This window comes from Silene latifolia, chromosome 10, assembly GCF_048544455.1.
Source record: "Silene latifolia isolate original U9 population chromosome 10, ASM4854445v1, whole genome shotgun sequence".
NCBI classification, from domain to species: domain Eukaryota; kingdom Viridiplantae; phylum Streptophyta; class Magnoliopsida; order Caryophyllales; family Caryophyllaceae; genus Silene; species Silene latifolia.
In genome coordinates this window covers 1,493,431-1,508,310 of record NC_133535.1, presented here as the reverse complement: position 1 = coordinate 1,508,310, position 14,880 = coordinate 1,493,431, and the positions used below count along the sequence as shown (strand labels likewise).

General features: G+C 38.8%; 2 protein-coding genes across 2 annotated transcripts; both read right to left on the bottom strand.

Moving 5' to 3' along the window:
* Positions 1-6,867: 6,867 nt before the first annotated feature.
* Positions 6,868-7,521, bottom strand: LOC141606952 (F-box/FBD/LRR-repeat protein At5g56420-like). Its single transcript, XM_074426333.1, has one exon. It carries the CDS (start codon positions 7,519-7,521, stop codon positions 6,868-6,870), a length of 654 nt encoding a protein of 217 aa, XP_074282434.1.
* A 4,151-nt stretch (positions 7,522-11,672) lies between these two features.
* Positions 11,673-13,754, bottom strand: LOC141604653 (uncharacterized). Its single transcript, XM_074423090.1, has 2 exons — positions 13,239-13,754; positions 11,673-12,267 (listed from the first exon to the last, which is right to left on the bottom strand). Exons 1-2 carry the CDS (start codon positions 13,593-13,595, stop codon positions 12,238-12,240), a joined length of 387 nt encoding a protein of 128 aa, XP_074279191.1. The 5' UTR covers positions 13,596-13,754; the 3' UTR covers positions 11,673-12,237.
* Between the last annotated feature and the right edge of the window lie 1,126 nt (positions 13,755-14,880).

Sequence of the window (14,880 nt, the reverse complement as noted above, 5' to 3'; positions counted from 1 at the left end):
AAATGTGTTAAAGCTCGTTATTTGAGGCTGAAATCGAACATGTTGATTACTGAAATGAGCTCGGACGCGTGATTGAAAAACCGGTAGAAAAAGAAACAGGTCAGCCGTTCGGGAGGTCATACCGGACCCTGTTTCTTTTTCTCCCAGTTTTTTTATCACGTGTTCGAGGTCGTTTCAGGAGTTAACCTATTCGATTTCAGCCTCGGATAACGAGTATTAATACATTTTTCACGATTATTCGAGGTTCGACGAATGCTGGTTTATGGCATACCGGCACACCCAAATGTCTTCCGTTGCTACTCAAATTTTACGTGGCCACTTTATCTGACCCGATGAACCTTTTGTGTGATTTCCGGAGAATTTTGTTCCGAGACCCTAGAATCCCGAAAAACCGTGTACTATACACTTCAATTTCAGCCGTTCGGGAGGTCGTACCGGACCCAGTTTTCTTTTCCGCCCGGTTTTTCTATCACGCGTTCAAGGTCATTTCAAGAGTTAACCTATTCGATTTCAGCCTCGGATAACGAGTATTAATAAATTTTTCACGATTATCCGAGGTTTGACGAATTCTGGTTTATGGCATACCGGCACCCCCAAATGTCTCCCGTTGCTACTCATATTTTGTGTGGCCGCTTTATCTAACCCGAGGAACTTTCTGTGTGATTATCAGAGAATTTTCTGCCGGGACCCTGGAATCCCGAAAAATTCGTGTATTATACACTTCAATTTAAGCCGTTCGGGAGGTCCTACCGGACCCGGTTTCTTTTTCTCTCGGTTTTTCTATCACGCGTTCAAGGTCGTTTCAGGATTTAATCTATTCGATTTCAGCCTCGGATAACGAGTATTAATAAATTTTTCACGATTATTCGTGGTTCGACGAATGCTGGTTTATGTCATACAGGTACTCCCAAATGTCTTCCGTTGCTACTCAAATTTTGCGTGGCCACTAAATCTGACCCGAGGAACTTTCTGTGTGATTTCCGGAGAATTTTGTGCCGGAACACTGGAATCCTGAAAAACCGTGTATTATACACTTCAATTTCAGCCGTTCGAAAGGTCGTACCTGACCCAATTTCTTTTTCTCCCGGTTTTTCAATCACGCGTCTGAGGTCATTTCAGGAGTTAATCTATTCGATTTCAGCCTCGGATAACGAGTATTAATACATTTTTTACGATTATCCGAGGTTTAACGAATTCTTGTTTATGGCATACCGGCACCCCCAAATGTCTTCCGTTGCTACTCAAATTTTGCGTGGCCGCTTTATCTGACCCGAGAAACTCTATGTGTGATATACGGAGAATTTTGTTCCGTGACCCTGGAATCCCGAAAAACCGTGTATTATACACTTCAATTTCAGCCGTTCGGGAGGTCGTACTGGACCCTGTTTCTTTTTCTCCCGGTTTTTCTACACGCGTCCGAGATCATTTCAGAAGTTAACCTATTCGATTTCAGCCTCAGATAACGAGTATTAATACATTTTTAACGATTATCTAAGGTTCGACGAATGCTGGTTTGTGGCATACCGGCACCCGCAAATGTCTTCCGTTGCTACTCAAATTTTGTGCGGCCGCTTTATGTGGCCCGAGAAAGTGTCTGTGTGATTTCCTGAGAATTTTGTTCCGGGACTCTGGAATCCCGAAAAACCGTGTATATACATTTCAATTTAAGCTGTTCGAGAATTTTGTGTCGGGACCCTGAAATCCCGAAAAACCGTGTATTATGCACTTCAATTCCAGCCGTTCGGGAGGTTATACCGGACCCTGTTTCTTTTTCTCCCGGTTTTTATATCACGCTTCCGAGGTCATTTCAGGAGTTAACCTATTCGATTTCAGTCTCGGATAACGAGTATTAATACATTTTTCACGATTATCCGAGGCTTGACGAATGCTGGTTTATGGCATACCGGCACCCCCTATTGTCTTCCGTTGCTACTCAAATTTTGCGTGGCCGCTTTATCTAACCCGAGGAAGTGTTTGTGTGATTTCCGGAGAATTTTGTTCTGGGACCCTCGAATCCCGAAAAACCGTGTATTATACACTTCAATTTCACCCGTTCGGGAGGTCATACCGGACCCTGTTTCTTTTTTTCCTGGATTTTCTATCACGCGTACGAGGTCATTTCAGGAGTTAACCTATTCAATTTCAGCCTCGATAACGAGTATTAATACATTTTTCACGATTATCCGAGGTTCGACGAATGCTGGTTTGTGGCATATCGGCACCCGCAAATGTCTTCCGTTGCTACTCAAATTTTGCCTGGCCGCTTTATCTGACCCGAGGAAGTGTATGTGTGATTTCCGGAGAATTTTGTTCCGGGACTCTAGAATCCCGAAAAACCGTGTATTATAAACTTCAATTTAAGCTGTTCGGGAGTTCGTACCGGACCATGTTTCTTTTTCTTCCCGTTTTCAATCACGCGTCCGTGGTCATTTGAGGAGTTGATCTATTCGATTTCAGTTTGGATAACGAGTACTAATACATTTTTCACGATTGACGGAGGTTCGACGAATGCTGGTTTATGTCATACCGGCACCACCAAATGTTTTCTGTTGCTACTCAAATTTTGCGTGGCCGCTTTATCTGACCCGAGGAACTTTCTATGTGATTTCCGGAGAATTTTGTTCCGGGACCCTCGAATCCCGAAAATCCGCGTATTATACACTTCAATTTCAGCCATTCGGGAGGTCGTACCGGACCCTGTTTTTTTTTCTCCCAGTTTTTCTATCACGCGTCCGAGGTCATTTCAGGACATAACCTATTCGATTTCAGTCTCGGATAACGAATATTAATACATTTTTCACGATTATCCGAGGTTTGACGAATGATGGTTTATGGCATACCGGCACCCCCAATTGTCTTCCGTTGCTACTCAAATTTTGTGTGGCCGCTTTATCTCACCCGAGGAAGCGTGTGTGATTTCCGGATAATTTTGTTCCGGGACCCTCGAATCCCGAAAAACCGTGTATTATACACTTCAAATTCAGACGTTCGGGAGGTCATACCGGACCCTGTTTATTTTTTTCCTGGTTTTTCAACCACGCGTCCGAGGTCATTTCAGGAGTTTACCTATTCGATGTCAACCTCGGATAACGAGTATTAATACATTTTCACGATTATCCGAGGTTTGACGAATGATGGTTTATGGCATACCAGCACCCTAAATGTCTTCCGTTGCTACTCATATTTTGCGTGGCCGCTATATCTGACTCAAGGAACTTTCTGTGTGATTTCCGGTGAATTTTGTGCCGAGACCCTCGAATCCCGAAAAACCGTGTATTATACACTTCAATTTTAGCCGTTCGGGAGGTCGTACCGGACCTTATTTGTTTTTCTCCCGGTTTTTCTATCACGCGTTTGAGGTCGTTTCAGGAGTTAACCTATTCGATTTCATCCTCAGATAACAAGTATTAATACATTTTTCACGATTATCTAAGGTTCGACGAATGATGGTTTATGGCATACCGGCACCCCTAAATGTCTTCTGTTGTAACTCAAATTTTGCGTGGCCACTTAATCCAACCCGAGGAACTTTCTGTGTGATTTCCGGAGAATTTTGTGCCGAGACCCTCGAATCCCCAAAAACCATGTATTATACACTTCAATTTCAGCCGCTCGGGAGATCGTACCGGACCTAGTGTCTTTTTCTCTTGGTTTTCTATCACACGTCCGAGCTCATTTCAGGAGTTAACCTTTTCGATTTTTGCCTGAGATAACGAGTATTAATACATTTTTCACGATTATCCGAGGTTTGACGAATGCTGGTTTATGGAATACCGGCACCCCAAAATATCTTCCATTGCTACTCCTATTTTGCGTGATTTATCCGACCCGAGGAACTTTTTGTGTGATTTCCGGTGAATTTTGTGCCGGGACCCTGGAATCCCGAAAATTTGTGTATATACATTTCAATTTTAGCCGTTCGTGAGGTCGTACCGGACCCTGTTTCTTTTTCTCCCGGTTTTCTATCACGCTTCCGAGGTCATTTCAAGAGTTAACCTATTAGATTTCATCCTCGGATAACGAGTATTAATACATTGTTCACGATTATCCGAGTTTCGACGAATACTGGTTTATGGCATACCAGCACCCCCAAATGTCTTCCGTTGCTACTCATATTTAACACGGCCGCTTTATCTGATCTGAGGAACTTTTTGTGTGATTTCCGGAGAATTTTGTGCCGGGACCCTGGAATTCCGAAAAACCGTGTATTATACAATTCAATTTCAGCCGTTCGAGAGGTCGTACCGGACCCTGTTTCTTTTTCTCCCAGTTTTTCTATCACGCGTTCGAGGTCGTTTTAGGAGTTAACCTATTCGATTTCAGCCTCGGATTACGAGTATTAATACATTTTTCACGATTATCTAAGGTTCGACGAGTACTGGTTTATAGCATACCGACACCCCCAAATGTCTTTCGTTGCTACTCAAATTTTGCAAGGCCACTTTATTTGACCCGAGGAAGTTTTTGTGTAATTTCCGGTGAACTTTGTTCCGGGACCCTGGAATCCCGAAAAACCGTGTATTATACACTTCAATTTCAGCCGTTCAGGAGGTCGTACCGGACCCTATTTCTTTTCTCCCGGTATTTCCATCACGCGTCTGAGGTCATGTCAGGAGTTAACCTATTCGATTTCAGGCTCGGATAACGAGTATTAATACATTTTTCACGATTATCTAAGGTTTGACGAATGCTTGCTTATGGCATACCGACACCCCCAATTTTTTTTCCTTTGCTACTCAAATTTTGCGTGGCCGCTTTATGTGACCCGAGGAAATTTATGTGTGATTTCCGGAGATTTTTGTTCCGGGGCCCTGGAATCCCGAAAAACCGTATATTATACACTTCAATTTCAGCCGTTCGGGAGGTCGTACCGGACCATGTTTCATTTTATCCCGGTTTTTCTATTACGTGTCCGAGGTCATTTCAGGAGTTAACCTATTCGATTTCAGCCTCGGATAACGAGTATTAATAAATTTTTCATGATTACACGAGATTCGACGAATGCTGGTTTATGGCATACCAGCACCCCCAATTGTCTTCCGTTTCTACTCAAATATTGCGTGGCCGCTTTATCTGACCCGAGGAATTTTCTGGTGATTTCCGGAGAATTTTATTCTGGGACCCTCGAATCCCGAAAAACCGTGTATTATACACTTCAATTTCAGCCGTTCGGGAGGTCGTACCGGACCCTGTTTCTTTTTCTCCCGGTTTTTTTATCACGCGTCCGAGGTCATTTCAGGAGTTAACCTAATCGATTTCAGCCTCGGATAACGAGTATTAATTCATTTTTTACGATTATCCGAGTTTTGATGAATTCTGGTTTATGGCATACTGGCACCCCTAAATGTCTTCCGTTGCTACTCATATTTTGCGTGGCCGCTTTATCTGACCCGAGGAACTTTCTGTGTGATTTACGGAGAATTTTGTTACGGGACCCTCTAATCCTGAAAAACCGTGTATTAAACTTCAATTTCGGCCGCTCGAGAGGTCGTACCCGACCCTGTTTCTTTTTCTCCAGGTTTTCTATCACGCGTCTGACGTCATTTTAGGAGTTAACCTATTCGATTTCAGCCTCGGATAACGAGTATTAATACATTTTTCACGATTATCCGAGGTTTGACGAATTCTGGTTTATGGCATACCGGCACCCCCCAAATGTCTTCCGTTGCTACTTAAATTTTGCGTGGCCGCTTTATCTGACCCGAGAAACTCTCTGTGTGATTTACGGAGAATTGTCTTTCGTGACCCTGGAATCCCGAAAAACCGTGTATTATACACTTCAATTTCAGCCGTTCGGGAGGTCCTACCGGACACTGTTTCTTTTTCTCTCGATTTTTCTATCACGTGTCCGAGGTCATTTCAGGAGTTAACCTATTCGATTTCAGCCTCAGATAACGAGTATTAATACATTTTTCACGATTATCCGAGGTTCGACGAATGCTGGTTTGTGGCATACCGGCACCCGCAAATGTCTTTCGTTTGTCCTCAAATTTTGTGTGGCCGCTTTATCTGACCCGAGAAAATTTCTGTGTGGTTTCCGGAGAATTTGTTTCGGGACCGTGGAATCCCGAAAACCGTGTATTATACACTTCAATTTCAGCCGTTCGGGAGGTCGTACCGGACCATGTTTCTTTTTCTCCCGGTTTTTCTATCACTTGTCCGAGGTCATTTCAGGAGTTAAGTTATTCGATTTCAGCCTCAGATAACGATTATTAATACATTTTTCACGATTATCCGAGGTTCGACGAATGCTGGTTTATGGCATACCGGCACCCCCAATTGTCTTCCGTTGCTACTCAAATTTTGCGTGACCGCTTTATCTGACCCGAGGAACTTTCTGTGTGATTTCCGGAGAATTTTATTCCGGGACCCTCGAATCCCGAAAAACCGTATATTACAATAATAGGTTAACTCTTTAAGTAACCTCGGACACGAGTTGTTTATTAACATTAAATGATTTTTAGTCTTTACATTATCTGAGATTTTGTTGGTTTGGCTATTTTTGTGGCTTACATAGAGTTTAGCACGGAGTTGTTTTTTTTTTTGGTTACAAGCGCGGAGTTGTTAAGGGAACTGAGTATTGGTCATTCGGTTGTGCATGAGTCAGCATGACTAATTCTCCTGTAAAACGGTTTTACAATAAAATATTGAAAAACGATATTCCATAGACCTTAATGCTCATATTCTGGAAAAATTGTAATTAATATTTATTTGAGTAGGGTTATTTAGTAAAATATCACCTGTTTTTACAATAACACTAATATAAACAGTCTATACTAAAATTATTGCTAGGCCCCTAACTCCACCAGTGTCCATGATACGTGCATCTACCTCGTAGAAAACTTCTTAACTCCGTATGTGAAGAATTTAACACCGGATGAACTCGTAATGATAATCAACATTGCGACCACGATCAGCATCATGACAATCAATAATATCCAAGCACACAATCTTCGGACTGCCTTTAACGATGTCCCGAATGGTATCTCTACTAATTCCGCCACAATCCGTAGCACTAAACGACTTAAGCGAACCCCATGACACAGTATTAGGAATCGCATCAAATTCACATCCCTTAAAATTCAAAATTTCGACAACATTATTCTCAAAAATCGACTTGGGTAAGCTGTATATATGTTGACTTGAACTAAGATGGAGATGAAGTTCTTTAACGGACTTCATTACCGCGTAACGAAGCCAAGCATTAACTGTTGTAATCCCATTACAGCGCCTATTCCAGAACTCAAATTTAATAGAAAACTTGTCAAGGGTTTTGGAATTGTTGAACATTAAAGTTGCTGCTATAAAGTCTGTGAACCAAGGTGATCTACCGTCGTTTCCATCGTAATGAAATATCAAAGACGATAGCGAAAACCAGAGGAATCGATATCGTTTCGAGAGTAATGTTGTGGAGGTTATCACTTGTTTTGTGGGTATGAATGATAGGATTCGAACCAGGATTTCGTCTGGTAAACTGCTTAACCTATCTTTGGATCGTATCCCAATTGCCTTGCGTTTCATGATTAGGGTTTTAGGATTTTTGCTTTTTTTTTTTGACAAATATATATATATACACGCTAGACGTTTGGTTGAGCTGGTGGTTTATTAAGATTTGGTAAACCGGTCATTCAATTTGATTTCTAATCGAGTTCAGTCGGTTCGATTTAAATTGGGTTGAATCCTAATTTGATTTTAGTTCGATTTATTTGGATCACTAAAACTTGTGAGAGACGGTCTCTCACTTAGTTATTGAAAGACCAATATTTCGTACCCTTTTATTTGTATTTCGTATCCCTTTTGTTGTTAGGATAGGGTTTATTTCGGTTAGCCGCTTTAAACGGTTTGTAGTATTATTTCGAGTCAATTACGTATTGGGATGGGTCAATATATATACGTAGTTGCTTATTCATGTACGCCTTTTACTCAATCATGGACTTTTTTTCATAATATTTCCATACACTACCCTTTACTTAGAAAGAAAAAAAAAAGAGAGAAAAAAGAAAGAAATGTTCTCTATTACCATTCCCAGAAACTTCATCAAACATTCAAATTAAACTCTCCCAAATTTGCAATTAGGAATATCAATTATCATAGTAGACAATTAATCATTCGTTTATCAATATGTGCATTAATTTTATTTGGATTAAACCAGAAATCATCTCAATTAGGGTTTGTCTTTTACAATTAGGGTCTTTTACAATGACGGATGGTGGTGGGGACGGGATGGTGGTGATGTTTGGGAGGGATTAGGTGGAGGCGGCATCGGTGTCTTAGGTGGAGGTGGCATCGGTGTCTTAGGTAGGGCGGAACGACGACGGTGGTGGAGGGTGTGAATCTAGAAGAGGCGGTGGTGCAGGGGAAGGACGTGCATAGGAAATTCAGGTGCTCCGGTTGGCGGGTCTTGCCGGAAAGTGACCGGACTCGCTGGGGGGGGTCGATCTGGGCTGGTGGACGGTTGCTGTGGTGATTGGTTGGTGGTTGTATTGGTGGTAGTTAGAGTGAGTAATTTGAGAGGAGTTAATAAATGAAAATGGAAGTGTAAAAATAGAAGGGTATAATGGTCATTCATGTCCATCAATACTATATATTAAATCCAGAAACCAAGGGACTTCAATGTAATTAAAGAAAGTTATACAAATTAATTATACTATATAGTTTTAAATCAATAGCACCGTGTGATAGACCCGATTAAAGGATCTCAATGCAAATATTATATAGTTTGGGTTAAAATTAAATTATATAGAAGCTTGATAATTTTCCTAAACATGGTCAATTTCCTTAAAATAAAATAATTAATTAAGATGGTCAATTTCAAGGAGACTAAAAGAAAAAAAGATGTCTGATAATTTTCCTAAATATTTATAGAAGACTAGAAGATGGTCAATTTCCTTAAAATAAAATAATTAATTAGTATAAACATGCACACTTATGGTATTATAATTATTATCATCATAAAATTATATATTATATTTAAAATCTATGCAATTTTATTAAACTTTATAATTTATTAGATGTATAGAGATGTTAATTATTTAACATACAAAAATATAATAAGCAGCTTATAAATAATTCAAGTTAGATTTCATAATATATAATATTGCATAATTCTTTCGATTTGATTTAATGCATATATGTAATATATTTATATAAATATATAATCCTCTTAAAATTGCATGCCTAAGTAGTAAAAGTAATTTCGTCAGTAAAGAAAAGATTGCAGTAACATTGGATATAGTTATATGATAGTAATCACTCATTTGAATAGTAAAAGTAACAATACTATCAACGAAATTAGTGAGAGTGGTAGAAACAACAACGGAAGTAGTGAAATAATCAATATTAATGCGACAATAGTGAAAGTAACAATAATTACGACGGGAGTAGTGAAATTATCAATATTGCGGTGTGGTAAGTGATGATAACAATAATTACGGCGGGAGTAGTGAAAGTAACAATGATTACGGGCAAATATTGAAATGTTATTACTATTGTTTCATTAATAAGAGTAAAATATTAATAGCGGGAGTAGTGAATTTATATCAAAATTATTTCATCGTAATTTTAGGATATGTTACAAAAATATATTAATGATAAATCTATGGGTTATGCAACTTTAAGTAATTTTATTTAATGGAAAAAAAATTAATGGTAAGTAGAGGTAGCCCGGGCGAAGCCGGGCACTAATACTAGTGATTAAGTAAATCATGTACATGAATGAGCACCACCCTATATATAAAATTAAAAAATAAATAAATAAAAATCAAAATAACACTTATTGCAGAGTTTTGGACATTCGGTTGTGCATGAGTAATTCTCATATACGGAGTACAACAGTTTTTATTGTAAAACTATATTTCAAAGATCTTCATTCCCTTATCATTATCATGGAAAAAATTGTGGTTAGTAGTTGTTATTTTAGTAAAACGGTTTTACAAACTCATGGTTACTTATCCCGTCCGAAAACGTCACTATGATTATTAATCTGTCAGCAATAGTATAAGATGCGTTTAGAAAAGGGGTTAGGTAGTAAATCGTGGTTACTTGGCTCGGTCCGGAAATGAAATTTCACGGTTGTCCTCTATGAAACCGAAATGACGATCAATTGAAATCATGATCATAAGATACAAATTAATATCACTACAACATTCTCTATTGACTAGGGAGTCTAGGATGCATTAAAACACCCGTTTTCTCGGATGGTTCATGTGTACAGACATCGACTTAGGAATACCTGTGGAAAAATGAGAGAAAAATTCGTTGCATCGCTACAAAAATGGTTAACCTAACCTGGAGGAACTATCATCAGGACTTAAAGCTAAATGCATTATTACAAACCTTTTTAACAAAAGCAAACTGAAACTCATCTCCGGATCAACAACATATAACGATATTTCATATCGTTTTGACAGCTCTCGTTTATTTATTGCATACAAGTAAACGAGAGCAGTAACCAAAATTATAGCATAAGACAGCAACCACAAAGTTATCGCTACACAATTTTCAGGAACCAAAAAGTAAACCATCTAGAATGATTTGTGGCACTACCTGTTGCAGTTATTGATCCTTAAATTAGTTCACTCAAACGGACTATGCAAATTCGGGAAGATAATGATCCCCATCTTCTACCGTTTTTGAACATTATTTATCCCTTCCCTTGCCAAATTGCTATCAAAGTCAGAATCCCACGTAGCAGAAAGAAGTACGAACTGCTTGTTGGCTCTTATGACAGTAGGGTGGCGGCACAAACCCACAGCTCGAAAGAACAATAGGGTGGAAACCTAAGCACAGAATGGTTTTATAAGCAACCTATGTTGCTACTTGCTAGTTAGTAAAAGGAAAATAAGAAAGGCTAACTTAGTTTACCGGTAGAATTCAGCCACAAATTTAATACGCGGATTTAACTAAATGTTCCTAAAAGCAAGTAAGAACATTCAGCAAATTTTGAACTGTAAATCAAAACTCAGTAATACTCCAGGAAAACTAAGCAGCAGCAACAACCAAGTCCATATATACCGACATGCTGTCGAGATGTTTGGAAACGTGGGTTATCTATACTAAGCTCATTAAATTTCAACTTTCACGTATGTGGGTTATCCATACTAACCACGTTTAATTTCGACTTTCACATATGTGCTATTGGCTATACGAATCAGATTATGTTTCCTTTCTCTATAAATAGCTTCAAGATAAACCCAAATTTTCAATTATGTGTACATGATATTGGGGTCAATTAGGCTGAGGGGTTTCCTAATCATATTTCTGGGAAACAGAACAAAAAATTCCTCCACATGAGTTCCTTTGTTTGACAAGGCGCGAGGTGCATCGAAAAACATAAGGCCCAAGTCCTGAGGAGCACCAAAAAGTTATTATGTCCCACAATATCTCCCCGGTAAAAACTTCAATAAGATCCATCCAACAATTCCTTTCAAAATTTCAATCCTAAAATCGCCTAGCTTGAATAGTCTTATAGATGCGTCACTGTTAAGCTACCTATTAGAAGGATCTTGCAATGCACAAATAGGTGACTCCCCACCTCCCAAACAAATGTATTCCCCAAGCATTACTCTTGCTAACCAAGATGTCCGAAATAAGAGAGCACAATGAAAGGTAGGTAAAGAGAAGGCCATACATGTATAAGACAAAGACAGGTTATTCCACATGCTCAAGACTCGTCCAAAACATCATCCAACCCTAAAAATGGATACACCTCGGAAAGATCAATTGCACAAACTGAAACACAAAGCATAGACGCCTCGCAAGTCGCACCTAAGGATTGACGTTTTTCATACAATCATACATCTAATAAGAGTATTAACTATGACACAAACAATCCTCCTCTCTTATACCGTTCCCAGCATGCACAACATCGCGAAAAAAAACGTGTGTGGACTATAAGAGGACCATATGGTTCCTAAACACAACGAAGATGATACAAGAGGATGTCGACAAACAACACTTAACATTAGTAATCACACACTGGCTTCTAGTCTTCTACCATAGGATACCGAGAATTAACAAGAGTCATTATACACCAACCCTCTCAAAAACCACCCACAATTGTTTCAATTTTGTGAATTACTATCGTCACCATTGCAACATATCATTAATTTATTCCAAAACTGGATATAAGATGACTAGCAATCCCAATGTTCAAAGTAGCACAGAGGAGCAACAAACAATAGAGCCGCAAATAAAGGAACACCTACTACATCGCGGAAATTCGGCTGAAATGAGTGATCACTGCTTTTTCTCCTCAACTCTCCTAGGCTGCAACATAAAACAAAACACGCATAAATTACGATTAAAAAACCCGCATTAATTAAGTTACATCAAACAAAAAATAGCAATCAACAATTTAACATTCCACATTCACTAGTGAAAAAACGAAAAATAAACGCATTAATTGGATTTCATCAAACAAAAAACAATGAAAAACAATTTCATCGGCCAAATAACGAACGGAAACCAGATTAACTAGATTAAATCAAATGAAAAACAATAATCAACATAATCATTGAACATTCATCAGCCAAAAAACATACAAAAACCCGCATAAATTAGTTTAAATCAAACGAAAAACAACAACCAACATTAACATTCATCCGCCAAATTACGAACACAAACCACATTAGTAAGGTATAAATCAAACGAAAAACAACAATCTACATAAACATTCAACATTCATCAGCCAAAAAGCCGCATTAATTAGGTTAAATCAAACAAAAACAATGAAAAACAACAATCAACCTTAACACTCATCCGCCAAATTATGATCACAAACCGCATTAGTTACGCATAAATCAAACTTTTGTAAAACAACAATCTACATCAACATTCAACATTCATCCGCCAAAAACAACAATCTACATAAGCATTCAACATTCATCAGCCAAAAAACCGCATTAATTAGGTGAAATCAAACAAAAACAATGAAAAACAACAATCAACATTAACATTCGACATTCATCCGCCAAATTATGAACACAAACCGCATTAGTTACGCATAAATCAAACGAAAAACAACAATCAACAAAAACATTCAACATTCCTCAGACAAATAATCGAATTAATTAGGTTAAATTAAACAAAAACATCAATCAACATAAACATTCAACATTCCTCAGACAAATAATCGAATTAATTAGGTTAAATTAAACAAAAACAACAATCATCATCCAAAAAAGAACAAAAAACCGCAATAATTAGCTTAAAATCAAATAAAATTCACAAAAATCAACCTTAATCGACGGCGGAGGATGATTAAGTTCATCAATAGGAATAACAACAGGCCACGCTTCACCAGCATCACGAAACATCTGCTCAGTCTCAAGATACTGTCCTTTATCAAGAATTAGCGACCTAATCGATTGTGCAGAAGTAGTAGAAGCGTCGAAAACTTCATCGACGCCATTAACGAAAGTAACCTTGATTTGCGGCGGATTATCATCAGTTCGCCGCTTTACTTCGACAACACACGAAGGATTCGATTCTCTCGCTTTCTTCGCTGTGCATTGTGCTAAAAACTCCATACATGCTCCTGCTCGTGCATCTAATGCGTTGAATTCTACCTTCACTTTTGATAAGAACTTCAACATTTTTCGGCTATGGCGATTGCGATTTCTTCGACTTCGCTCGCGATTTTTGTCGTTGATAAAACCCCCAGTGTTTGTCGTTGTTGTTAGGTTTAGTTGTGGAGTGGTCGGGTTGGGTTCGGTTTAGCCAAATGTGGGTTCAATTGTTCAAAGTTAGAGTTTGTTTGATCCGAATGACTCGATCCGTATTTAACCGTAAATTTTTTTCACTTCTTCGTATCTTGGTGTTTTGTCAATTGGTTCGGGTTTGGATCGAGTCAAGCCGAGTCGGGTTATATCGGGTCAGCCACCTCTTTCGGGTCGAGGTCGGGTCATTTCAGGTCAAATGATGTATCGAATTGGGTCATTTCGGGTAAAATGATGTATCGGGTCGGGTTGGGTTTGGGTCGGGTCATTATCGGGTCCAGTTACTTTATCACATTACTTCAATTTTTTTACCACTAAATTTAGTTTTAAGCATTATTTGGTTTAATTACTTTATTATTAAATCAAATATAACAATCTAATTATAAAATCACTTTCATTTTGATCAATATTACGCTTAATAATTGTCGGTTCATCAATTTAATCAGGTCGGGTCAATATCAGGTTGGGACTGGGTCTGGTTCGGGTCATTGATCATCACGTCAAGTCGGGTTACGGGTCGTCATCGGGTCGGGTCAAATCGGTCATCGGGTCATGCCGGATTACGAACCATCATTGGGTCGGGTTGGTTTCGGTTTCGGGTTGCAATGTTCTCGGGTCAGGTTTGCTCGGGTTCGGTCAGGCCAGACTTGCAAGCTCTGTTTCATGTACTCCGTATGTCACCCCAAGATTATCTTCACGCAAAATAGAACGTAATTCCATATGAGGATCTAAGGATTTATGTCGGAATTAATTCCATAGGAGGATGGATAATCTTATAATGTGTAGGATTTATGTAGATATCTAGTAATGTACGACAGTATTGAGCCTATATGCTGCTATAATCTTACAGAAATGTGATAGTTCAAACCTTTTCCGTCTTGGTGCCAACCGCACTTATCTAATGTCACAAAATTTCTAAGAGCGAGAATAGCATACTGATATACGAGTACTCCTACAAAACAGTTGTCACAAAATGTATGAACGTTTTGTAGGAGAGTCAGAACTCGGAGGTGGTACAGTGATTAGTGTTGTATATATAGAAAGAAAGGATGACAAGAAATAGGTGGAAAGAGGAGAAATCAAGTAAGAAACAGAAAACACTAACAGAACTCATCTAGCTATCAGTTACGGTCATCTTGCCATCTTAAGATAAGTTGGTGGC

What these genes read in the sequence shown, in the direction of transcription:
- LOC141606952 (XM_074426333.1), bottom strand. Translation starts at nt 7,521, where the DNA reads ATGAAACGCAAGGCAATTGGGATACGATCCAAAGATAGGTTAAGCAGT.
- LOC141604653 (XM_074423090.1), bottom strand. Translation starts at nt 13,595, where the DNA reads ATGTTGAAGTTCTTATCAAAAGTGAAGGTAGAATTCAACGCATTAGAT. An exon ending in ATCCTCCGCCGTCGATTAAG is followed by an intron (nt 12,268 to 13,238) that starts GTTGATTTTTGT and finishes TTTATGTTGCAG; the next exon opens with CCTAGGAGAGTTGAGGAGAA.